This window comes from Falco cherrug, chromosome 5 (assembly GCF_023634085.1).
Source record: "Falco cherrug isolate bFalChe1 chromosome 5, bFalChe1.pri, whole genome shotgun sequence".
Lineage (NCBI taxonomy): Eukaryota > Metazoa > Chordata > Aves > Falconiformes > Falconidae > Falco > Falco cherrug.
The window spans coordinates 17,945,546-17,972,141 of NC_073701.1; the positions used below are offsets into that span (position 1 = coordinate 17,945,546).

Here is a 26,596-nt window from a genome sequence, read left to right on the forward strand (position 1 = left end):
TTATTATTAATGGTAATTTTTAGTAAAAATTATGTATAATACAATACAATAATAATACAATTTGCATTTAAAGGTAATTATACATTGCATTTAAATATATTTTTGCATGTAAATAGGAGCATTTCTATTTTGACAACACAACTGTCAAGAAACTGAGCAATACGGGACGTGGACACAGCTCCGTAACCTACCAGTTATCTCTATCTGAACAACAAAAAATAATTCTTGGGACATACTTACATGTTAAATTATCATGGGTAAGAACATATGTTAACTTATACTTTCCCTACATATATAGTTTATCTGCATTAACATAGCAGATACTATATAGGTTACACAGACACACACATACACCCTTGCCTGCACAAATATGTATGTGTATCTATCTATACAAAAATGTATGCACTCTCTGTGTGTATACATATACACTGGCACACATACATACCAAGTCCAGGGTACACATCAAGGACATACATTTTAAAGAGATGCCAGGTCCCACTGATTTCTATAGAATTAACCAGACATATATGGCTAAGCTAACCTTGGGACTGAACTTGGCACAAGCCAGAGTTACTGGGACTAAATATCCATTTTCATTCCCCCAAGGTACTACTGATATTTTTTCAGATTCTGATAAATAAACCACATACCCTAACTCGAATGACGTTGATCTCCACAGCCATCAGCAGCCCATACAGAATGACCATAATTCCAGTGATGCAGAAACGCAACTGAGAAAAAGGTACACCATCCTGGCAGTATCTTACAAGCTTAATCGTTTTGGTGACAAAGGCCATTATCCAGTAAAGAAAGAGAGCTGTAAAACAGGTGCACATGCATAATTAAAAAAAAAATTAAAATATAGTACCAGTGCTGCAGAAGTTTTAGCTCTCAGACAGAAATACTCCATGGTTTAGTGCAATGCAGGCACAGTGGTCCTCTATAGCACCAGACTGCAGGCTGGCGATGTGTGATGTCAGCCAAAGTTAGGGAATCAGGTTCACAGAATTTGCTTTGCACCTCCTTTCCCCAAGTCACTCTTTTTCTTCCTGGGCCACTTGCCTTTAAAGAGATCCACAATGGTGGGTCTTCACACAATTACAAAGAGTCCACTAGAAGGTAATCTGAAGGGTAACTTTGTTATTAAAATGAACAAAAATTAACTTAACTTGACAAATATCATATTGTCTCTTTGAAAAAGCAGGGTGCATCCCAGGTGAGCATATGGAAATATAATCATTTTGAAAAAAAAGTTGGTATAGTTTAGTATTTTCCTGCATCCTGCCTTGTATCTGTCAATGTCTCATCCAGGTTGTTGAGTTACAGGTGATTTGGACAGTATACTTGTATGAAACATTATCCTGCAATTTCTAGTCAAATTCTTCTAGCCATCCCCTGACAGAGACAGTAGACTGGGTAATCTCAGAATCAATTGCAAGGGATGCTGAGAAACAACAGCCATCTGCACAGGATGGTTTGTGATCAGATTGCTATTAAAGGTGGCTTTTTAAAATAGTCTTTTTGACTGAAGACAAGATTTGCCTCAAAAGAATGAGCAGCATTAAAAAATACCCAAAAGCTCATGCTAGAAATACAATAGGTATACAATGCTTTTCCTTTTGTCATAATTTTTGAAAGCAGTTTTCAGTAGGTACCTTGTAAAAAGTGCAATAACTCCTACAATACTACTAGCTCAAAAAGCAGAGAATTACTTCTCTCTTTCTTAACATTTTCACACATTTCACCATCTTCTTCAATCTATGCAAGCTGACTTCGGCTAAGCTTCTCGGTTTTGTAAGAGTACATAAATATCAGACTTAGACTTACCCAACAGTAACTTTGGAAAGTTGGATGTTTCAATATTGTGGTAATAAACTATGGATACAGTGGCAGCCACAAATCCCATGATAGCTGGTAGAAAGAGATGCAGATGGCGAGATTTCATTTGCCTGAAAAGAAATAAGGTATAAATTAGTGTATTTGGTGTCTTTTTTCACCACTGTTACATTCCTAGGTGTTCTGCTAATCTATTTGAGAGGACAAACCGACATTCCTAGAGACAAAAAGTTTTTTTTCATACAAATGCTTGAACTGTTGCCAATGTTTACTTGCATTATAGCTTGAGGGGAAAACAGCGAAGTGCTAAGAACAATTGTTTCATCTTCATCCCATTAAAATCCGGACAGTTCATGAAATGATGCCCCAGCTTTTTTGGGGAAAAAAACCTCCTTACGCCCTACTAGCCAGCCCATCACACATTAACACTATATATTAATGAAGGCAATTAGCTTGGCTACCCACCAAACACCATCACTTACGTGTCAGAAACTATGCCCTCTGCTATTTCACACACATGTACAAACAGGAGGGTGAATGTCAAGATCCACCGCAGGTTGTGTCCAGGGAAGTGCAGCCAGGTATTGTGGTGAATCTGGACTTTGGAGCTTTGGCTTCCCCAGCCTGGGAAATAATAGTGAAAGAGGAAGGTTATCGCACAGCCAGCCAGTGATTGATCTGGTTATCAATTCCCCATCCTAATCCATAAGTCACACTTAACAGTATACAATCAATACAAACCCCTACAAGACTATGGGGGTGTTGTTACTAACATGATGACCCAGGAGTGTCTGGGTTGCCATGCAGCACCCCATAATTTTGATCTAACCCTGTAGACAATGGGACAACAGGCCTCCTCCAATTGCACAATTGAGGAGAAGAGGTCCCTGGCCAAGAGCAAAGATGAAAAAAAAAACAGAAGAAATATGTCAGTCTCACCCTCACACAACAGACTGACAGATGTGAAGTGATGGCATCGTCATGTCTTTCCCAGTCACAGGCAAGACTGGATAAAGTTTCTAGCTGATATAAAAGTTGCATCCTCCAAGGAGGCCTCAAAGAGACACATTTACTTCAAACAAATAACATTTATTGTCTCTGTTTCAGGCCTGGCTGGGAGCACTGTCTCAGGGGATGCTGGACAGTGATTTCCCAGTCTCTGCTTCTCAGGCACAGCCCTGCCTCCTTGCCTAGTGCATTCCTGGCACATTAAAGTTCACAGCTGGGCTCAGCTGATTTAATCACCAAATTAATCTTGAAGCCTATTTTCACGTCATCACCTCAGATAGCACCTGTTCTTTTCAGACAAAATCCTGTCTGAGGCCAGCGACCCAGAACGAAGCGGGACACCAGGGATCTGAGTGATGGGACAGGGCTGGGGGTAGCTGGGGACTGACCAGGGATTAACTTCTCATGATGGTGAGTCTTGTCCTGCGTGTTGCTTTGTCCTCTGTCCCTTCCCACCCTGGTCCAGGGCTGCCCTGAGTCAGTCAGCCCAAATGGCTGTACATGTCCTTCTTACTGTAAGGCAGCTCCTGGAATTCCCTGACAGGCTTCCAGAAGCCCATAGAGAATCCCAAGAACAGTACGTTTCAGGGAAGTAAAGAAACAAAACAAAAGAAATCAAAACCAACTGAGTTTAAATTCCAAGATATGCTTTTCATATGCAAGGATGTAGCATCTCATCGTGCCTAGAGGCTCATCAGGTGACTCAGAAACACATAAGCAAGAGCCCAGGTTTATTCATTCCTGGAAACTGTCAGGATTTCACCATTTCATCCATGTTTAATATGCAAAGTACTGCAGGAACAAAATATTCTCTCTTCTCCATATCCACCTCAACCATTTTCCATAGTTTCCCAAGATTTTCCTAATCTAATGCAGCTTTCTTTGACCTTGCTCCAATCTTTGTCTCTCCCAAGCTGGTTTTCATTTAGTTAGTTTTCAGCAACTGAATCTTGTTATACCTTTGATTGCCATGTACTGAGTGTCTTAGCCTACAGGTTCCTGTAGCCTATTATTCCATCATTTCAGAGTCTTTTTGCTTAAGGGAAGTCATCAAATCTCTAGGTTGAATATAGTCCCAAATTCAAATTTTCACCATGGAAGAAATGTATTACTGCGTGTATGTGCAGCACCAAGATGGTAACATGGAAGAACTGACATGCCATTTTTCATTAAGTTGTAAGGAGAATATTCATTTTTATTAATACTTATTGTCTTTTGATGGTTATTCAAGTCTCTCTACCTCCTACGATGAGTTAGAAAGCCACTGTTTGACAGCTCTGAAAAAGTATTAAATTGTATTTGTTTCATCACTGCAAATAACTGGGATAAAGAGACAACTATAGAGAAAAAGTGTCATTAGAGTACTAGTTTAGATGGGGGTCTTTACAAGAATATAGAAGTCAGAGCCACTCCACTGTCCTAAGTTCTTCAAGAGAGATTTATCGTTTCTTATTTTCATTTCTGTGGAAAAAAATTATTTGTTCTGTTCTACTTCTGTGTACATATGTTGGCAAAAGAAGTATTTACTTCTTTTAAAAGTTTTTAAAGTTTCGTATGCTTCTCCTAGCCTTAGATCCAATTGCACATTTTGGATATTCTCTGAAATTCACATACCTTGAAGGGAATTCAGACCCACTGCCCTAAGACTTCTAGTATCTAATAATAGCAAAGGATGCAAGTTGCCAGTTTCAAATCTGAAGAAAACCTCTCCAGAGAGACATTTCAAAGCATTTGGATCCGATTTCTCTGGTTATTATCCATCCTTTCATGCTGCTTAGTTCAGATTCGTATCTAAAATACCCAATATTTCAAGCAGGTTGGCTCACAATCTCTGGGTCAAGCCATTCTGCCTTTTCTTTTTAAAAATTAATAAATGCAAAGGCTCCAGTGGTTTGCATCACAGGCCTCCAAGCACATATAAACATGGCTGAGTATAAATACATGCTCAAATGTTTGTAGGATTGTACAGCTCCATTTAATAACTTACCGATGAACAAAATTGGGAAGGTGATAAATAACAAGAAGACATGGGGAACCAGGTTGAGGGCATCCACAAAGCAGACATTTCTGAGGACACCAGCACTGATGTTATAGGCTGAAGCATTGTCATTACCACAAAATGCGAGCCTCATTGCTTCCAGAAGGTCTGACTATTACAAGAAAGAAAAAATAGTTGACTGCTATCATTCCCTTTAGCTAAACATAAAATAAATAAACAGATACAGAAGGAGCACACTGAACAACCCATAGAGAATAATTCAGTTGTCCTTTGAAAATTCTTCCGGGCTTCATCAAATATAAGCACATTAGAATGAAGGCTGTGCTTATATTAAAATAATATTATTTATATTTATTTATATGTACTATTTGTAAGTACCAGTTATTAATTACACTATGCTATGTCTTGTAGTGTTCATTATATACTTTAATATTATGCTGCAAATGCTCTGTATTTGTGTCTGTATGAAGAACAAGTGTTGAAAAATAATCATTTTCATTTCTCATTAGAAAACTCAAATGCACATAAGCTGACTCCTGTGTGTTACTGCTTCTTTGATGTGCCAACATTCTTTGTGCAGCATCTCTGTTCATACGATTTGTTGCACCATGTTCTCAGTGCAAGCTCTGAACCTTTGCTATCTGTGATTTGGCAGCTTTGCATTTGCTGGTATTTTGTATTTCTTCATTGTCCCATAGAACAATGGTCACACACACTAGTCATTACATATAATTGCCAAACTCTTAATCAAAGTAGGTTGTATTGAAGATGGCATAGGCAGTAATTCAGCATTTATGCTTGATTCTGCAAATCCTTACGCATGAGCTTAGCCTCATCTAAGCAGTTCTCTTATTTCCATGATTTCTTATGAGATTATCTTTGTACCAAGATAAGCTCATGCATTCGTGCTTGCAGAGTGTAGGCCATAGTATGATACAGAGTAATGGCCAGCTTCTGGCTTTTATCAACTTCTACATCATTTATTTTTTAATTTTTCTTTATAAGAACATGAAACAAGATTGCAACCAAAATGTTTCCTTGCTGATTTTTTTGCCTGAGACTTATAAGCAGTAACATACTGCTGTAGAATAGGTTGTGTAAACTCATTTTCTCACATCTTTTTTTTTCCAAATTTTACATAGTAAAATGGAAAGAATACCTCTAATTCAGCAAAGTGTATGTATACTTTGGTGAATGTGTCTTTCTGCAACAACATTGGTATTAATGAGTTTTGCCAAATCAGAAAAACAGAGATGTGCAAAAAAATGCACAAACACAGTTTTTTACAACAAAGTTAATTGAATGGGGAGGAAAAGGTTTTCCTTCTGTCCTCAAATAGTTCAGATTAGTTCTGTGAGCCTAGTTGTTTCAACAAGGTAAGCATAAACTACACAAGTACAGCCTTAGAGAAAGCATAAACATACTGATCTTCAAAAGAATACAGAGTTCAAGGAGGTACTTTGAACCTCTGTTAAATCCTCTTTTTGCTTTTAACTAACTTTTTGCTGGATCTGAAAAGTATAATCCATACTGAAATACATCAGTGAAATTTGTAAAGGCGTTTCATTGTAAAGAATATGATAAATGCAGTCCCTTTTCCAAACATATCAGCAATTTACAGTCTGAGATTTGCCAGAAGTTAAGCATAACTCAGTCATACGATGGACCACATCCTGCAAAAATGCATGCATGTACTTACTGTGGTGCAAAAGCTGACGGGCAACCCACTCAATCTTCAGTAGAACACACCCCGATGGAGAGTTCGGCCCATTCTCTATAATGAATAGAGTGATATGACCACTACCATTCTATCATTTTATTTTTATATAAAAATATAGTCATAAATGCATATGACTAGCAACACAAAAGAAACATTGTGTTAATGTGAATTCTGTCTGAATAGACTGAGGAGTTATTAGCAAAAAAAATACATTTTCAAAACTTTTCAAAAAACTACATGGCAATTGTCTGGTTTGAACTCTTAAAAGCTTGACATGTCTCCTTTAAGAGAAACATAACAGTAATGATAATCTCTTGAAAATCAGAAGTGTTGTTTCCTCATTTTTATCGAAGGTCAAAAGTCCAAGGGAGTTCTTTGGGAATTTTCCTCCCTTTCCCACAAAGAGAACTCTTTTCTGAGACAACATAAAGATGCTATTGTGGTCTAGTGGTTGGATTGGTACTGAAAGGCAGGAGGGTCCTGGGTTCAAATGAGCTCTGAATCATTGACTTCCAGTGTAGCTTTTGGCTTCTGCTCAAAAATAAATCTGGGAGAAAGGATTAAAACCATGTCCAAAAGAAGCTAAGGGAACTGTTGTTTTTCTTCCACTTTTCTGGAAGGGAAATGGAACATAGGCAGCAGATGTTTCTGTGGAAGAAAGGATTATTAACTGCATGGAGGCTGTTACCTGTTAGCTAGGACCTACCATCAGTTTGTAAAGGTTTCTTATTACACCTCAAACAATATTCCCTAAAAGCTCTCAGGGAAGCTGCATCTTTCAAGAATCACACCTGAATGTTCACAAGAATCTGTGCTGTGCCTAGTTCTGTGATGGAGTATGTCCAATAACACTCTTAAAACGAACTGTGCTTTGCATGTTGGCAGGACTGAGGAAAAAATCTAGTCCTATCCAAAAAAAAAAAGAAAGTCCTATCATTAATTACCTATTAATTAAATAAATATATTTTTAAAAATCATTACGTAAAATAAATTAATAATAAAAAATAAAATGAAAAAAAATTAAATAAAGACAGTACCCATCGTACTGATGATAATTTTCAAGACTAGGTACAGGTAGTGTATTCACAAGACTTTTGTTACAGGTTCATTTAAAAAAAGAAGTAGAATTTAATTGTCTTCTCTTAGCATGAGAGAGAAAATCAAAGAGCCTAATTTGGTTAGTTTGTAAAAAAAAAAAAAACTACCAGAAAATAAAAAAGATTGCATTTCCAATGAAATGAGATAGCGTAATTGACAATAAATTCCCATGTTTTTAAGTCAGAAAACACTTCATCATTAATCAGCACACCCAGTGACCATCTTCATTAAACCTTCACAGGCTTAAAATCTACCAAAACATTCTTCTCAGTGTCACGATGCTGTGCTGACCCAATGCAGCTTATGATTTGGCTTCATAAAATGCTCACCAGGTACAACTTCTCTTTTTGGCAGCACCCACTTCAGGACACACATCTAGTACAGTACAGTACAGTACAGTACAGTACAGTGATCCTTCCTTCTTCCCTCCCTTCCTTTCTTCCATCCACTTGTCCATCACCACTGTGCTGGAAACAAACTGAGTGCAAGTGGAGGACCCATGTTCTGCACCTGTTGATGTTGCCAACTTCCACAGATGATTTCTGGTGTTTACACAGACAGGCTGCTAGTAGCTCTTTGTATCAGCGTGGCATATCAAAATACACTGCAGTACATTAGAGCTCTAAGAAATTATTTTATCTCCCGTGTGCCTCACGGGGAGTGAGAAACCACTCCATCATTCCCTTCCTATCCATTCCTGGCGGAGAAGGCAGATCCGGTATACCCTCCAGTTTTGCCTGTGTGACTCAAACCACTGGACCTTGCTCAGTTTTTTGGAAAATTTACATAGGAGGCTCTGGAAATGCACTGATGCACAGGTCCATCACCCCAGGCATAAAGCGTGGCATGTAGTTTCTACTTCTTTGCTCAAGTTTCATGGATAGGGGAAATATATTGGATGAAATTTTACTGACATGTAAGGGAGGATGCTTTGCATTTACCATCAATGCAAGTGAGACTCCCATTTCATACGAAGCTGAAATTAGTCATTACTTTCTGCCGCATCAGGGTGTGCCTCCAGAAGCCCATTTTCATTGGCTTCAAGGTTTAACAAGCTGTGCTCATTTCCAGAGAAGGTCAGAAAGAAAAGCCCCTAAGGCAGAAGAACAAATCCCTGATTTCTCTGGACAGTATGCGGTGTTTTACAACAAAGCTTGCACAGCTCCACCAAAGTTAACAGGAGTTGGACCATGACAGGTTTCCAAATGCAATGGCTCATCCAAGGGACAGTGTAACCTTCAGTCTTCTTCAAAGGAAAATTTGATTAATATAAAGGCAAGTTTCCTCATGCCCACGCTCAGATCTCATGCTTGCAAAGTTCAGATCAACAGATTCTTAAGAATCTTAACAGATTAACATTCTTAACAGATGTGTTGATCTAGATACAGATCGACACATTCTTAAGGCTGCAAACAGTGCCAGTAGCATGTTCAAAAACTTCAGACTAATTTGAAAGTCTAAATTGCATTTTCAAACAGTATTTCAGTATTGGGAGTTAAGGCTAAAGAGATCTTTAAGAATTCTAAAAGAATTGAAGAGTTTTAAAAGGCCTCCACTATACTGACTTCTACTGAATCTCACTTTTGAAAACGTTTACTCAAAAAGATGAGCCTGTAGATGAAGACAGTTTGGAAGATCTTGACTGCCAATAAGCAATGAAAGGCAGAGTGAAAAGGCACTATTCCTTCCTCTTCTGTAAAACCGTGAGATTTCATTTTACGAAATGAAAATGTGAAATGGAAGAACAATAAATTTAGGAAAAAAACCATGAAGAATTGCAGTTGTGCTTGCTGTTGTAACTTGTCAAAAACTGCAGCTGGAAAGGAAGATGGAGCACTTTGATGGCTGATCACTGACCAGATTTGGTTCCCTTAATAATGATTAAGCTATTCTTCCTTTGGCTTTAGCTCTTCCAGGAAGCCATTCCTGGGCTTCAGTCAGAACTAGATATGTGCAGAGGTGAACAGAGGTATCTTGCCTATGTGAGGAAGTGCTGTTTGTTTCGCTCGGTGCTGAGCACTGTGCAAGTACGTAACTAAATACACCAAAGACTTTTTGTATTTTTCCCAAGCACCAGTTGTTGATCATTGCCAAATACAGAATGCTGACCACTCCAAACAGTCTAACCCCGCAATGAATAGCCATGCTGAAGATCTGTGAATTAGCCCTAAGCAAGTCAGAATACAGAGCTAACTGAAAATTGTATTAAGATAATACAACTAGAAGATAAGAAGCCCTGCTCACACCAAGCTTGACACGGGTGCTGAGTTCTTGCAGTTGCCATACTTCAATTTTGAAGTTAGCTCCTGCAGGACTATCCTAAGGACCCGTGAGCCATAGGGCCTAACAGCAGAGAAATGTCCACTAGTTTCTTAGCAAATTCATATCTATGGGTCCCAAAGGAAGGGACAGTCACTGGGAAGCAAGGGTCTCTTCTTCTCAGATGGATTGCCAATGCCTCTTCTCTAAGTTCATGTTCAGGTTGGAGACTTCGGAGCTGAAGGCTTCATTACAGGCAGATGGCTTTGTCTAGCTAACAGCAATGTCTGCAATAAATGGGAGCAGTCCAACTGCCACATTGAAACAATAAAATGCATAACCCAAACATGAATATTCATGAGAGAACAGATGAAAGGGTACCAACTGGTTTTGAAATTTGTTGGTCATCTGAAGTTATCGACCACTATTTTTTATCAGGTAGTACCAGCCTTTCAAAATAACTCTGAGATCCTCATATATTCATTTAAGAAGACAGTGTTATTCATAGTCGTTACAAACAGTGGATGTCACAGACATAATTTCCCTTTCTGTTGAATATAATAGGCCACCAGATTATGCTAGGGCGATTATACCAAAGTGAGTACATCACAATATTTTTGCTTCACTATGAATTATAGCAGGAATGTTATACTTTATAATAATGTTATGAAGCATACTAGGTTTAACCTATCATTTCAGGTTAAATTTCCCCCATTGAAGGGAAATGCAGTGATGTGGTAAACATCATCTGATAACAAGCATGCGCTGAGGGTACCGGCACCTCAATAGGGATGCCAAGTACCAGGTAAAACTGCTTTCTTTGAATGCTTGTAGGCTGGAAGGCCGTTGTCTTTCCAAGTTATTCACAAATTGCTCACTTTAACTTCAGTCTTTACAAACTCTAAAACTGGTCAGAAATTTTCAGAGGTGGTTTTTCTTTCTGCTTTGGAAAATGGCCTTTGTGGAGCTGTCAGCTACAAGCTGAAGCCACAAGCAAAACTTCATAGAGGAGGGGAATGGAAAGAATAATCAGGAGGACGAGCCCATGATGGTGCCAGTGGAAGGCAAGTTTCAGCTCTCCTTTACATCATTTGGTAATCTGATTCCCTGTTGGTTTACTTTTATGAGGATGTGAACTATCTGAACAGCAGTTCACCCTGCAATGAAATAGCTAAAAAAACTTGTGTTCTTTAAGGATTTAAATTTTCATGATAAAATCCCTATCACCGGCAAGTTGAGACTTTCTGGTTCTGGGCTAAGGTGTGCAGCCATAGTCATAATACAATAAGCAGAAAACAATACAAAAGAGATTCAGGAATAAATATTCACTGTGAAGAAGAAAAAAACAGGATAAAGTTGTCAACATGACTATGATGTGCCATTGAACCTAAACACTTAAAAACCTCATTTTAACAAGCATAAATGGGGATTCTCAGGGCACTAAGCCAGTTTGTGAGATATATTTTTCCATAAGCAATTGTGAAGAAGACAATGGGAAAATGGGAAATAATTTAAGTTTCCATAAAAATTGTAAGAACATCCTCACCGAGTGCAGAACTGTAAGAATTCTAGTTAAAGACATTTTAATTACCTCAGGGTCTTTTAAAGTGGACTTAAAAGTCTTCATATTCAAGAGTTTCACCTTACCTGGATTATCAGTCCATTCGGCATGCTCTGCAAGACACTTATGACTATAAAGAAGAGTATAAATACACTCCTCAGGTGGACCTTGTTTTAAGGAAATAAGAATATTTTAAAAAATATTTATTTCAGTAGTTCTGTTGCCTATATATATATATATATATGTAAAAATATAAATTAATAGCTGTACTTCCTAATTAAAATATCAGCTAACAGAGCATAATCAGGTCTCAGTTCTATTTTTTTTGTCTTACATATAATATGCATTATATGCCCATATATGCGTATATATGTGTATATATATACATATAGATATGTGTATGCATACAGATGCAGGATGGAGAAAGTACTCAAGAGTTTTACAAAAGTAGTCAGTTCTTATCTTCTGAATAATTAAGTCATTACAAACGTAAGAATTTTTCTTTCTTTTGAATTTCACAGATGAAATTTTAATTAAGAACAAACTATAAATTATAGGTTTGGATAAGCACAATGGACAGCCTAACTGAGTTTTGCTACAGATTTTAGGTTAGTTGTCTGCATCTTTTTCCTTTCTAGGCATAAACCCACTAGTTTGTTCTTCTTGTCTACTTAAAAGCACTGGACCTATCGCCATCGATGTGATCTATAGCCTATGCATTGTTTGCAAAGAGTTCTGCTAAGGTAATGGCAAAAAGTGCTGCCCCTTTAAAATCTATTTTTTAAAAAAACATCCTGTACAAAATATCATTTCCCTTTTTATTTCTATTTAAGCTGTGACCACCTCTTCTATATAGACTGCACTTCCTTGCTAAGCACTGTCTCAGTTACCTTGGGCCTTAAGGTGATGAATTACCTCTAATAAATGTCAGTATTTGCATCACTAACTGCCATATACCAGCAGCCTGACCCGAATGTTATTGAAGTCAGTGCAAAGAATCTCATTGACTTTGGTAGGCTTTTGGATCAGGCTCCAAACACAAAAAAAATCACAACAGCAGTGGCACTAAACAGGCTATTGGCACTGAAAAACATTTCACACAAACATCTGCAGTGGTCTCAACATATCTAATACATTGCTTTTTTTCTTTTTTGGTAAGCTTCTTAACACAATGCGATTTCCAACATCAGCGTGCTACACTGCCTGCTGTAAAACCTTCGACTTCACATGCCAAGACAGGACAGTTTAAAAAAAGAAACGTAACCCTGTGAACAGCAGCAAAGAAAACATCAGCAGGAGGGGACGGTAAAGGCTGAGAATGCCTGCGAATGGCAAAGGAAAAGGAAAAAAGAGATTGGAGTTGTAACCCCAGGAAAGAACGAGGAGCAGCCCTGTCCCACAGATATAAAGGGAAGGAGGAGGAGGTGGTTAGTGGGAGATAATGGGGGAGGGTCATTGCATGCCCCGTTTGGTTGCTGAATGTTAGATCAAACTCTGTAGCTTACCTTTGTAAACACAAAAACAAAATACCAACCCAAATTGTCACTCGGTTGTGCTATGTGATCAATATCATCCCGATGGTAGGATTTTCCTCCACTTAGTGAAGCCGCTCCAAGCCCTGGAGTGGATTATTTTTAGGCTGGTGATGGGAAGATCAGCTGCTGCCTCCTATCGAGTTTCCAAAGTGCACAAACTCTTCTTGCCTTTCTCATACACTGAAGGGGGCAGGAAACTGGGAAGAGACAGGCAAGCAAAAAGCACCAATTTTTCGCCTCCTGAAGCTACAGTCCCCTGGGATTTCTTCTGCTTGCTTTTATTTTCATTTTCCCCCCACTGGAATAGTAAGATTCCAAGAGGCTGCATTGCAGCACATGGACTATTAGCAGGCAGTTATTCTGAAGTAATTGATTCAGACAAGGTAGTCTAAACCTTGGCAGGCTTGTGGAGATTCAGCTTTTCATTTCTTTTCAAATAATTATGGACAATTTGAATTTGACAACATAATTTTGCACGTCTTCCATCATCTTGAGCAGAAGAGAAAAGAGAAGTCTACTCAGATATTTTACTTTACCCTAGATCCCTCCAGACACTTTTGCTTAAAATACAGCCCAAATCCCACTTTTTGATCACACAGATCTGTTTCTTGTGAGACAGATTTTCTAAAACTTGAAACAAATTACAAAACAAATTTGATGCTCATACTAGGAATATCGTTCTTGATACAATGGCACTGAATTTACAAGGGACAATGTGTTTTGGCTGCAAAATACATTGTATATGTTTAATTAGAGCGAAGGAAATCCAGACAGTATCTACATGCAGTCAGCTGCTTTGTTTGCTCGTTTCCTGTTGGTGCCATTGGACCAAGATATACCAAGGTTCAGCTTTTCCATCCTGATAGTTTCATTTGAGCCCTACAGCTCGTGGCCACAGATAGCAAAGATGCAGGACTTGGTGGTGAATCACAGGACACATGGTAGCACAGGGTGGCTTTGAGCACAGCTGTTCTTTCATTAGGTACCAGACCTGGAGGCCCTTGGGACAGAATTTGCTTAGATCTTACAAAACCCAGGGGTTGCGTCTGGATGACTAGAGAGCAAATGGTTTCCAATGGATTGAGGTCAAGCATGTTTTCATGCCGTGAATGGGATTACAGTGAGCTCTGAGCTGAGAATGTAGTTGGATGGCTGAGGCCAAACACCAGTGGAACTCATCAAAATCCTGACAAGCCCAGCATGTTCCTTGTCCTCTGACGTTTCTTGCCTTATGATTGTAGGGATAAGAAAGCAGAAACCGCAGATCTAGAGAAAATGAGCGCCTCTTGTTATTGCCCATTGACTTGAAACACCAAGAAGCATTACACTGAACAACTGACAGTCCTCAACAGTCCTCCATGGTACTTGAAATCTTTTACTTGCCTTTACTCCCCCCCCCCCCCTCCCCCCCCTTTCATGTTCAGTGCTTTAGAAAAAAGATTGTTGGTTGAAAGCTTCTGAGTTCTGCTATATATCTATGTTTCATTAAGGAAGATGAAAAATAAAATCTTTAACCCGTCTAATCATCATCCAGAATAGGATTGTCATGCGATTTTCTGAAAATACAAGTCATTTCAGACAGAAGTGACTAGTATTTATGGTCACAATTTTCGTTACCAAAACAAGAAATTTTGGTTCATTTTCATTCAGCTCTGTCATTGCTACCAAATTGTTTAAACAGGAAGGAAAAAAAGACAGTAAAATGAACATGGAAGCAACCAGAATGTTTCATTTTGCTGTTTCTAAATGAAGTGCTTTCATCCCTCTACATGACAAGCTAAAATGTTTGGAAATGCATTTTTAAAAGGATTAAGAAAACCCCAAAGCTCTTAAATGCCAGAACTCATTCTGCTCTGATCTGAAACGATATTTTCTATCAGTGTTCTTCAATTTCCCGGGGGGGTGGGGGGGGGGTGGGGGGGAGGAACAAAATAAATGAATAAGTAATGGTAATTCAAAATGTTTCAGGGTATGTTTGGACCTGCAAGTGAACGGCCAAGCCCCCAGGCCGACTCTCAGGTGTCCCCTTGCACACCGTGTCACCAGCTTTCCCACGTTATCCTGCAGGCGACAAGCGCTCCGCTACCGACACCTCCCGACGCCGGAGCGTCTCCGGGATCCCGCGGTGCCGAGCCCAGCCCGGTACCGGCACAGCCAGCAACGGGGGACGGCCTCGGGCAGCTGGCAGCTGCTCGGGGGCGATGCTCGGCGGCCGGCGCGGCGACACGGCCCCCGGCCGCGGGGAGGAGGGATGCGGCACCCACCACCCTCCGCCGCCCGCTGAGCGCCCCGGGCCCGGCCCCGGCCCCCGCCGCTCCCCCGCGGGGCACTCACCGCGCGGCGCCGGCGGCGGGGGGTCCCTCCTCGGGCGGGGGTCCCTCCTCGGGCGGGGGTCCCTCCTCGGGCGGGCGGCCCCGCGGCCCTGGGGGCGGGCGGCTGAGGCACCCCGCAGGGCCGGTCCGCCCTCCGCCTGCCCGGGGACGGGGACGGGGGCGCCGGGCTCCCCCCGCGTGGCGGACGGGCAGCCGAGAGGCTGAAGCCGCTTCACCTGATGGCTTCGGGGGTGGGGGGGGTGGCGTGTGTGCGACACATTCTAAGCGGATCTTAACGGAATGGCTGAGGTTTGGCTCCTCGCTCCGGGGCGTGAAAAATCCACGGCCCAGCCGGCACCGACTGCCCCGCTGCTGTGGTGGGCTTCCATCAGCTTGAGCGGCTAAACCCAGAGGAACCCAAATGGTGGAGCAATGGCGGGAGTGGGGAAAGGTCTTAATCAATTAGGGTTCACCGCGGTGAGGAAAGCGGCCCGACAACCGCTGCGGGTACAGATGGTTTTGCCACAGCTCCCAGCCGAGAGCTCCATGGGAAATGTCATGGTTTGTTTAACTGGCTAAACTGGGAAGGAAGGGTGTCTGTGCGCTGGGCAGCGTTCAATTAACGCGCTATGTGGGTTTCCGCTGACAACTTGCTCTGCCATTTTCCAGAATCAGAGAATTGTAGAATCATTTAGGTTGCAGAAGACCTTCAAGATCATCAAGTCCAACCCTTAACCCAGGACCCATATTGCAGACCGGTCCATAGGTCTCCCTCTACGTGCACTCCATGCCACACTGACACTAGCAATCAAGCCACTGGACCATAATGAGCTGCCACTCATTAGCCAAACTCAGGTAGCTGCATGCAGGCTCCTACTGTTTCCCATTTCTCAGGCAAAGAGCTGGAATCAACATCATTTCACCCATGCATACAGATTATTTGTTTGAACCGTTGGCACTAAAGTAGCTGCTTTGGAGAAAACCTCTCAAGGATATTGTACTGAACAAGTGGGGATAAATTCCTTGTTTTATTTTAAACCTATGTATATCATCTACACTAGGGCTTTATGCTAATACAGCAATATAAACAAATGTTCAGAGTAAATTACATGAGTTATGGTCTATTTATGGTCTATCAAGTCTTTATTTTACTTCTAAATTTGTCACAGTGACAGAATCCCCATAGTGCTGTGTCAGAACTCGTGCCATCGTATAAAAAGACCAGATTGACATAGCTTCAAGATTAATTTTAGTTATACTCACAATGCTATTTAAAAAAAGAAAGGTTTGCTGTATTTCTTTTAAATACACATTGCTCATTTTACCTAAACAAAAAAATAACGGATCTACCAAGAAAATGTTAATGAAGTAGCAAAGATTCACTTTTCTATTTTTTTTTAATGTAATGGAAAATGCAGTCTGGCCTTTGAATAACTTCTCTGTCCCTTTTAAATATTTATTGTGATTAAGCTCAGAGTGGGGAAGCAGTAGAAGCTTAGTATTATTTAAAATATTTTCCAGAGCTTTTTTGAAAGTTATTATTCCTGGTTTCTATGGGGAAAAATGTTGTGGAAAATATATACAGCAAAATGTCAACAGAGCAACCTAAGCAGTGAAGAACTGTATATGGACAACTTCAAGAAAATCCCAGACCTCACTGTACATCGCTATAAAAGGTGTACAAAGCCACAGGACTTGAAAAGGGATTTTCAAACCTTCTGATCCTTGATGGGCAACTGCACATAAGTGGCACAACGATGGACTCAGAGGCACCAAATGCAATGCTATGATTTGTCTTGGTAGCTCTTAATCTTGGCTGAATCGGCATGCAAATTTGTAGTTCAGATGCTAAATACAATATAACTTTTCTGATCTCCAGTTTTACTTGTTCTGTTTGATAAAGGTTGGGGTTTTTTAAAATAAAAAAAAAAAAATCAGGCACATTGGCAACCAAACACATATGGTTTGGGTTACACTCTTTTTTTTGCTTCAAAAAACCCACAAAACCTGAGCGCTATTCTTTTAACATTGGAGGGCTTTTGGAGGCTGTCAAGAACAATGTAAGATTTCCATAACCTCTAAGTGTAGAGGAGTTTCATCCTAAGTATCATAAAGTAGACTTTTTGCTCTACAATCTAAATTCTACCAAACCCACAGACCCACTTGTATTATAAATGACAATGATACTGTGGATTTTGTGTGTGTGTGCGTGCATGTATGCAGCTGGAAGAAAGGGTTGTCTTTTTGGTTTTATCTGTGCTGTATTGAACTTGTATCCTCTAGGCTGACATTGGACAATTCAGACTATTCTTGTGTGTTGCCTAGAAAATCTTCACTTATTTCTAAGCCAGCAAGCCTACCAGTCAGATTTTATCCTCTCTGCAAGCAAGACAGGACTAACTAGTTCATTTTCTCCCATTGAACCCAACAAAACACCTACATTGTTTAGTCCCATTTACAAATTCTGGCTTTTAGTTACATAGTAGTTAGAAACAAAAGATGTTTAGGTCTCTAATTTCAGTGTGAATGACTGAAAGGGGAGTTAGATACTAAACACAGAACTCACATCACCCATGATTAGATAGCAGATATTTGATTGCTTATGTCTCTGCCCATTACCTAGACTCCCTATATCGCATTTGAAGAGAAATACACATTTTCAGATGATAACTATCTTCATCCTAAACCAGGTATATAAGACAGCGGGAACTCATTCCCCTCTGGATATGACTATCTCACTCCATGGAAAGTTTATACGATTGTTACAAGTTTAAGTAATTCTCACACGTAGAATTAGGGAAGTGGACTCCTACTGCTACACGTGCTATGCTACATTTGGAAAGGAACCTAAATAACTGGAGCATTTCTGAAAATTTTACCCTGTATCTTCTTCTGCTTTTCTTCTCCTGCAAGGAACGGAAATAATTTTTCAGCCTGAGATATTTTTCCATATATCTACTTTACGTTGTGTAAAGCAAGAGAATATGTTAAAAGGGTAATAATCATGACAAGTATCTTGTAGAAGTCATCCCCACCATTTTTACTAGACCTGGTAGAACCCACACAGTCATTCTCCCACATCCCTTACTGTCTCTGATTGTAATTCCAAAAGTTGAGCACTGCTATGTTCTATGCTGGGATTAATGTATAGTGTAAAGAAAGATGAATCATTAAAACTGTAAGAAATCTCTTTTATAGGAAAAGATGAAATGCATTTGCCTATACTAACCCTGAAATCTGACATCTGCTGCATACAAAATACAGCTGCTTTTTTTCTTTATTTATTTGCACCATATATAATACATTCTTCAAAAAGCCACTACCATAAGAGGATACATTCAATCCTTAAGATCCGTATCTTCTTTTTCAGGCAAGAGATGTAGTGCAGTTGCCTTGCTTTTTAAAAAAACATTGAACCGTAAAAAGGTCCCACATCTGCCTATTATCTAAATTCTCATACTCCAGTCTCTGAAGTTGCATCTCTCAGAGCTGAAAGTGTTTTAACAAAGTCTGTATTCAGTTTTCCAGGAACAAACCCCCCCTTCTATTAAAATTCACTTTCATACAAAAGGCAAACCGCAAATATATTTAAAATCATTGTGATCACACTTTATGTTGTATTTCAGTTAGTAATAGACATCATCTGGGTAATTTAACTGCTGCAGTGTAAGTGTGGTAATTGAGGCTTTAATATGCACTGCCCTGTTCTTTGTGTTACTAGCTACCCCTGTATTTAGTGGGTACTAAATACCAATGTCCTGGATCGCAGATCTTTTCTTATTTTCTTCTTGCTGATATCATCTGTGACCCTTGCTGGAAATCAGGAAATGGTAAGGTAAGCCTAAAGTCCATCTTACAGCACACAGAACTTTATAAAATCCCATGTTTACATGGATTGAGATCTGGAATAAAAGTTAGTCAAAAGGATTAATATTAATTTAAATCAATTTTACTTCTTTACAGTAGGACATGCCAATGGCAGGCATGTTTTAGCAGACAACACAAAAGCCCACTAATGAAAACAAATAAAAACTTACTAAATTGTCCAGCAATCAGCACACTGCAGAATGGTGTGGAATGGTGCCCCCCAGACTCTCCTAAAACACTTTCTGAAGCTCCTCAGTAGGATATATCTAAGGTACTTCTGTAATACTTCATCATGAGCCTGAGACAGCAGTCTGATAGCATGGTCAAAGGGTTCATGTAATTACAGAAAAAGTGGGATAAATTGTTACAACACAATTTGGTCCAGTTCCAAGACAGCAACAAGATAATACCATATGGTACAATACTGGAATTGTATGTATAATAATATGTAAAAGCAAACATAACAGTCTTTGGAGTGAAAATAGCAGTGTCTGTAGAACAGTAGCAGTAAAACACCACCCTGACTTATACAATACTTCAAGGCAGACTCTTGGCAGAAAATAGCAGATTTATTAATATGACTTCAGGGCGATTTACATCCTATTTGCTGTAATAAAGCAAATGGTCTGAAAAATGTAAAAGGGAATTAAACAGACTTTCATCAGTGTTCACTCTCTGCTTTACATCTTGTCCCTGTAGCAGTCACAGTCTTGATAGGGAGCACTATCTCATTTCAAGTGGACCAACAGATGCTTTTGCAACTTTGCATGTGAAATGATGACATGCTGAGGCAATCTGGAGATCATTGAAAAAATACGACCAGAAACACTCTAGCCAAATTTTCAGTATGTGAACTGGTACGTAAATTGACTGCACATGATCCTGCATTTAGCTATTCTGTGTGTTAAGTATTGTATTACTTATCACTCCAGCTGCAAATAAAATGAAACCCATCTGTACAACTCAGATCCAAATCTTGTCTGTAGATGTATCACCACCCAGCAGATGTTTCATCTAAAGAGTGGGGTTTTTTATCTACAGTGAGTCAGATTCTGTCAGCCAACTAGCAGCAAGTAACGGCTAGATGTGGCTAAGGGATGTCTGAGAGCAGATGAATGTGATTGATTTTAGATTTGAAACACAAGGTGACAGCCACTAGTCATGAGAATCATGTATGTATGACATGTTATGTCTGAACAGATTAAATGATATTTTCAGGAGGTCAGACTCCCATTTCCCTATTCAGAAAATCCTAGATGGAAATTTAAGTTCATGAAACCAGAATGTAATATGCCCAATAAGCATTTCATTCATTGCATTGTGTCCTGAGCAGCTGATGTGTATGTGCACTCTTTTATTTAGACTAAAATAACACCCCCAAACTCACTTTATCTGTTGCTATGGCAATATGATGTTGTTGGAAAAAGTAGCTAATGATATTCTGATTCGTGTTGTGCCACAGAACAGAGAAAAAAACTGTGAGAAAAAGTGAGGGGAGGAGAAAGGAGAGACGCTTTAGAGGATGTTTGCAGGAACATTTATGTCTGAGGAAAAATACAGCTGCACATCCTTCTTACCTTCATTGAGCAGACCCTCTTGTAAGATCCATTTGAGTGGATCCATTTGAGCTGGTATTTAGCCAAAGTAACTCAAAAGGTGACATCCAAGGAAAAATAAGAGAGAGGAATCTGGTCACTTTTAGGAACAATGAAGATGAGCAGGTCCATTGTGGAGCCAGCTGTGTTTGAAGTTTCTCAGATTTGTATGCTCCTGTATGCTGCCTAATCCTTACCACTCAGCCCAGGTAACTAGAGTTTAATTAAGCTGGTTCAATACCAGCTGATAGGAAACCCATGACTTGTAGAGTTGGTTGGAATTTTACTTTGAGAAGCCTTTGTCTGGCTAATAAAAAAAAAATCAAAATATTTTTTTAATGTCTTTACCATTTACTTATAAAAAACACAGCCTTTTTTTTCTTATTCATATCTTTTTCTCCCCCTTTTATTTCCTCCCTCTTTTTGTCAGCAAAAGACAGAGGAAGAAGCTGGAAAACCTTTTCTCCGGCATTTTGAGAGTCCTTAGTGTAAGGGCTCTTTCTGAAATCTGTGCAGGTTTTTCCTGCTTGCTCCTGAGCCTTGGATGTGGAGATGAAGAAAAGGCTTTGTTCATTGTCTGGGTGCCAGGCTGCAGAGTGATTATGCCTTAAAAATGCAGTGAGGAAGCAACTAGCACTAAACTGGCTCTCTGAGCTCACCTGTAAATCAGTTCTGTGCCCACCTCTCTGCAATGAGGGGCTGCCCAAAGCCTCCCACATCTTGAATCCTGATCAGGGAAGAAGAGATGTTGTCAGATGAGCATGGAGGGAGTAAATGGCTCGGTGGAATGTGAACTAGCTGCAAAGGTGCTTTGCTGCATGTAGGCACATTCTAGGGCAGAACTTGGGTGGATAAGCAATTGTATATAACCAGCACTTATGTATACAATAAATGATCTCACACAGGGTCCGTGCCTTCATACGCCACACCTTAGCATCTCGTACTGTTGAGATAAAAAATATGATAAAATAGTGAAAACTCCTATGTGAAAAATGTATCTTTCTGATTCCTATGACATTTGTCTCAGCACTTTCAGAATGTAAAGTGCTATCTTTAGGCCCCATATTTTGAAAATTTAACTTGGCTTCTTAAGAACCAGCACTAACACTGTTAAGTACATTCCCACTGAAGCTGGGAGGAGATGCAGATTCCTGATATCACTGAAAATAAAATTTTCTGAAGAAATTTCCAGAGCTAAAAGAGAGATATTAATTGAAGTATAAGAAAATAGGGAATGTATGGGATGATGTAGTTACTTAATGTACTAAAATATTTTATTACATCTAGGGGAACCCAATAAAATGGGATTCTGATAAATAAATGAAACTGAAATACTATTTTATAACAGATAATATTCCCACTATATTTACTACAGTTTCTGGACACACTTAGAATAGCAGAAAACAAGATTCTTGTTCAGAAGGCTTTCCTCCTGCAAATATGCATTTCAGCTTTCACCATGAAAATTTACCAGACTTGTAACAATGGCAGAATAGTTCCCTTACCAAAACATTCTGTGTTTCATTATCAGGTATCACCAAAAAAAGTGTTCAATACAGCCTCCAACATATTACGTAGGTATCTACAACAACATTCACCTGTAGTCCTTTTGAAGCAAGTATTGAGGTTTCTGCAATTGCAGAAGCTAAAACATTATGTTCATTCAATAAATAAAATAAGAAAGCATTAAAATTTTCAAATTTATGCACTTCATTTTGCACAGACAAAAGCTGATAAAGTCTCCCAAGGAAGGTAAGTCTGTGGGCTGCCGCTGTACCTTCCTGCAAGTTCCTGCCCTGTAATGGTTAATAGTAACCCCACTACAATTTTTAAAGGTCCTCCATTTCATACATAGTTTGAAGCATTCAGCACTGGTACAGACAAAGCGTATCAGTATTCAAGCATCCTCCATCTATGTATGGAACTGTGGAAGAAAGGAGAGTGATTACAGGGGAAAGGTCCTTCTCCCTTTCAACAGTGCCTGCTGCCAGACCAATAGGTGTCCTTCCCTCTGAGCTCCAAGAAACACATCAATGAAGACAAAAAAGTTCTTGTCTTGAGCTAATAGAGTACTTGATTATGGAAAATGGGAAGACAGGCAGGAGCAAAATTTGCCTGCAGTGATATTTACGTGAGCAATTTAGCCTGATGACAAAAATGGTTGACAGAACAGTTGGATGCTTGTGGTCAGTGTGGCTGTGGTCAGCACCAGGAGGAGCTCTGGCTCCAGAGCAGTATCCGCTTGCAGCTATCTCTGCACATGCTGCTGGAGCACAATAAGTCCAGCCTAAGAAAAGTACTTATTTCTATGTCAAAGATATATTTTTAGGTAGTTTTCACAGTGACAGCTAAAGGAGACATAATGCATTTCAAATACTGTAACAGGTAAGAGATCTAATTGGCACCATTCACTGGAGAGGTCCTTGCAAATGTTGTATTGTCAGTAGATACTCCTGTTTTCCAGAAGTCCTTCCCTTAGAGACAAGGCACCGGAGTGATGTTTGATTTGCCTTAGACTTCCCAAGAAACCTCATTCCTGCACTTGAATTAAGATCTTTGTTTCAGATCACTTAGAACAAACAATTGTGAATCTCCTAAATCGTTTTAAGACATGGTATATAACACATGCAAGCTGTAGCCCAAATAGTTGAAAGCAGACCACTGCGTAGTACAGAAGGGTAGAACATTTAAAACACCAGCTCTGAACCAATCCTTGGACTGTGAATTGGGATAGGATTTGAGGTTATATGGTAGGACAGATTGAGGTTTTGGTCCCACATTATCAAAAACTCCTGAGCTGTTTTCAGAGACTATTGAAAAATGACAAAAAAGCTTACAAAGGCAAGGGTAAGAGTATCATAAGATGCAAGACAATGACTAGATAACACCTGTCTCTACAAAATAGAGGTTTCTGTGTCCAACATTTTTCCAAGATATAGCAAGGAAAAAGTCCAGAGTGCTTGAGTCACCTAATGTCCCTTTAGTCACCTCTTGGCTATAATGGTTACCTCAGCTACCTGTTTCCCCTCAGGAGGCACTTCAATCAAAATTGCACGATTAAAGCTGATCACTACAAATTAGGGTTAAATCAATCAAAATTGCATGACTGAAGCTGCTTGCTTTTCTTTTTTTAAAATCTATAAAATAGTTTTCTATTACAGGTATTTCTGATGTTCTGTGTCTCCATCAACAAATTAAAGTAATTCTTTACTCCCCAATCAGCATAGTACTACTTTCAGGTAGGGTTAATGAAAAATCAGAATTTATCGCAGATGTTCTATGGCTGTATGACTACGTACATATTCAATGACTTGCCTTCCAAGCAGCAATTATGAATGAAATGTGGCTCGTGCCCTTGTATAGGTAGTCCAAAATGACCATTTGCTAAGTTAGGAATGTGAGAACAATCTTCCAAAAATTTCCATTGTAGGGAAACAGGAAGATTGTACGTGCCGACCTGAGCTCCGTAATACTCTCAGCAGCTGCGCTGAGGCAAGTGACCCTACAGAAATGTGACAGAAAATATCTCTGGGTCTGAGCAGACAGTCAGTTAGCTAAACACGGGGGCACGAGAGCAACAAGAACTTACTGATTCTATTGGCCATTACGCAAGCAATGGGGAGTGGGGAGTAGATTTACTAGCAGTGTAAATTACAAAGGTAGTATCAGGAGACCCTGATCTCTGCCTGATCTTTTGTACAGTCTTCTGTGATTCACATGCTCCTATAGAAATTATTATGAGGACTATTTATCTGACTCTGCAAAATTTTGTTCAGGCTGCACATGTGCTTTCTATCTAGGGGTTGCTCTGTGGGTCATCAGCCAGCAATGAAACTGGAAATAGGAACCAGTCCAAACAACAAAACTTTACTGTACTGGTTTCCCATCCAGCTTGAGGCCTAGACAGAAGGAGGGTGTTTTCATTGAAAGGATGAGGAGTAACATGAATACACAAGAGACTCCTTTCACTTAAAGGGAAACTACCTTCTGCTCTATACCCGGAAGTCTTGCTCTGTTAGGAACAGGAATTCCAATTCAACATAACTGTAAAAGAAGCAAAAAAAAAAATAAATACAGTAATTAGAAACTGCAAGCAGTAATAGCATAATTGAATCTGCAGAAGCTATTTCATGTGCATTAATCATAGATAACTGTCTGGAAACCTGCCTACAGTATAAACAGCTGGTGATTTTACCAAGTTCTCCATGGATGCATTTCAACATCATTGTTAGAGTAAGAAGAATAATTTAAGCAGGGATCTTATTGCACTTCTGATGATGATTTTCTCAGTCCATTATTACCTACTTCTTTACCACATGGTACAATAATAATGCACTGCCATAATAATGGCACTAGACAGTACTGTTCCCACCAGCTGCCAAAATAGCATGCAAACACTACTTTGTGTTGCTAATCCTGAGTGATGTGGGGTTATACTGGGCTATGTTACAGGACCAGTTTCAGAAGACATAGCAGACTACAAGCTTGTTGCAGCACTCTTCAAACTAGCCGGCTGTAACAAGGTCTTTTACCATCTCATACCAACACACTCTTCGTGCCAATCCCTCTACTGCCTTACCCTGGTCTCTCCTCATCCAGGGCACACATTCTCTCTCCCTCAGCTGCTCTCCCTTCCTTGGCTACCCAACCACTTAACAGAACCAGCCACAGCTGCACCTTATCTACATTGGCCAACGCACACCCCCTGAAGCCAGCCCACAGCTGTATACTATCAATGCTAATTAACCCAGCTTCATTCCTCTACATGAGCTGTATGACTTTATAATTAAATCTGCTGCTTTAGATAGAAGAAGGTATAAATTGCTTTAGACTAGGTACAAATAAAGCAAGCTCTGTTCTGATTAAGCCACAATTTCAAACTGTGGTTTTCTCTTTTCTTGAGAAGCAACATGCAAACCCTTGCATCTGGCAGACCAAAGCCATTAGCAGGAGTCAGGGATGTTCAGTGTCAGGCAAAAAGGAGGCACTATATACACATTCCCGTGCTTCAAGTGGAAGAATTTGTTAACGTATAAAATAAGCATAAATTTCATAAATAGTTTTGACATGTATTGTGGGCAAACAGTGGCAGCAGATTGAAGATGTTTATGGACTCAGGCAGACAGACTGTTTAATGACCTAGTGCACAGATAAAATGAGTGAGCTGGCTGCTAAAGTTGTAGATATTTGTAAACAAAAAATATTGAGTGTTACGAATACAATATGAACGGAAACATATGTGTGTGAAAGCACCAGATGAGACAGCAGAACAAGGGGTAAAAGAATAGCCTGTACTGGTAACGAAGAACACTGTTCCCTTGATGCTGTTCCCAAAACATTGTTCTCAGCAGTAAAACTGAGTAATGTGATGTTTAGGTCAAGCCCTGAAGACCTGCACTCGAGCCCACAAGGCCCACAAGACAAGACAAAAGCCCACGAAGACCACAGGACAAGATAACTTGTCAGCAGAAGATGCTGCATCCTCACAATGGGGGACAGCAACAAGGCTGCAGCATATGACATACAGCATTTTTTTTCCATTGGCCTGTTGGAAAAACAGACACACATTTCAAACAAACAAGAAAAAATGGGCAAACTCAGCAACTTCGCCTGAGATTTAGGGACGCTGAAGTAAGCAAGAGCCCCAGATAAAGGGCTCCCTTATAACAAACACTGATTCCTAAAGGGTATCAAAGATCTGTCAAAAACCAAGTTCACTGTTGTCAATCAAGAAAAACTCCAGAGAAATAAAGAACACGTGACAGACAGTGTCCTTTCATCTATGTTGCACACAAGTGATCCTTGC

At 39.8% G+C, this 26,596-nt stretch overlaps 1 protein-coding gene across 7 annotated transcripts in view; it reads right to left on the minus strand.

Moving 5' to 3' along the window:
- The window catches only part of ABCC9 (ATP binding cassette subfamily C member 9), a 74,504-nt gene extending 61,326 nt beyond the window's left edge, over positions 1-13,178 (minus strand). For 3 of the 7 annotated variants that reach the window (XM_055711767.1, XM_055711765.1, XM_027797403.2), the window contains exons 1-7: positions 12,987-13,177; positions 11,568-11,648; positions 6,543-6,617; positions 4,832-4,994; positions 2,319-2,460; positions 1,828-1,949; positions 651-817 (exon numbers count right to left, since the gene is read on the minus strand). In XM_055711767.1, the coding sequence (XP_055567742.1) occupies positions 651-817; positions 1,828-1,949; positions 2,319-2,460; positions 4,832-4,976 (576 nt within the window). In that variant the 5' untranslated portion in view covers positions 4,977-4,994; positions 6,543-6,617; positions 11,568-11,648; positions 12,987-13,177. Of the gene's footprint in view, positions 1-650; positions 818-1,827; positions 1,950-2,318; positions 2,461-4,831; positions 4,995-6,542; positions 6,794-11,567; positions 11,649-12,986 lie in introns of those variants that run through there. The other 4 variants (XM_055711766.1, XM_055711764.1, XM_014287028.3 and 1 more) reach the window with 3 other exon arrangements.
- Between the last annotated feature and the right edge of the window lie 13,418 nt (positions 13,179-26,596).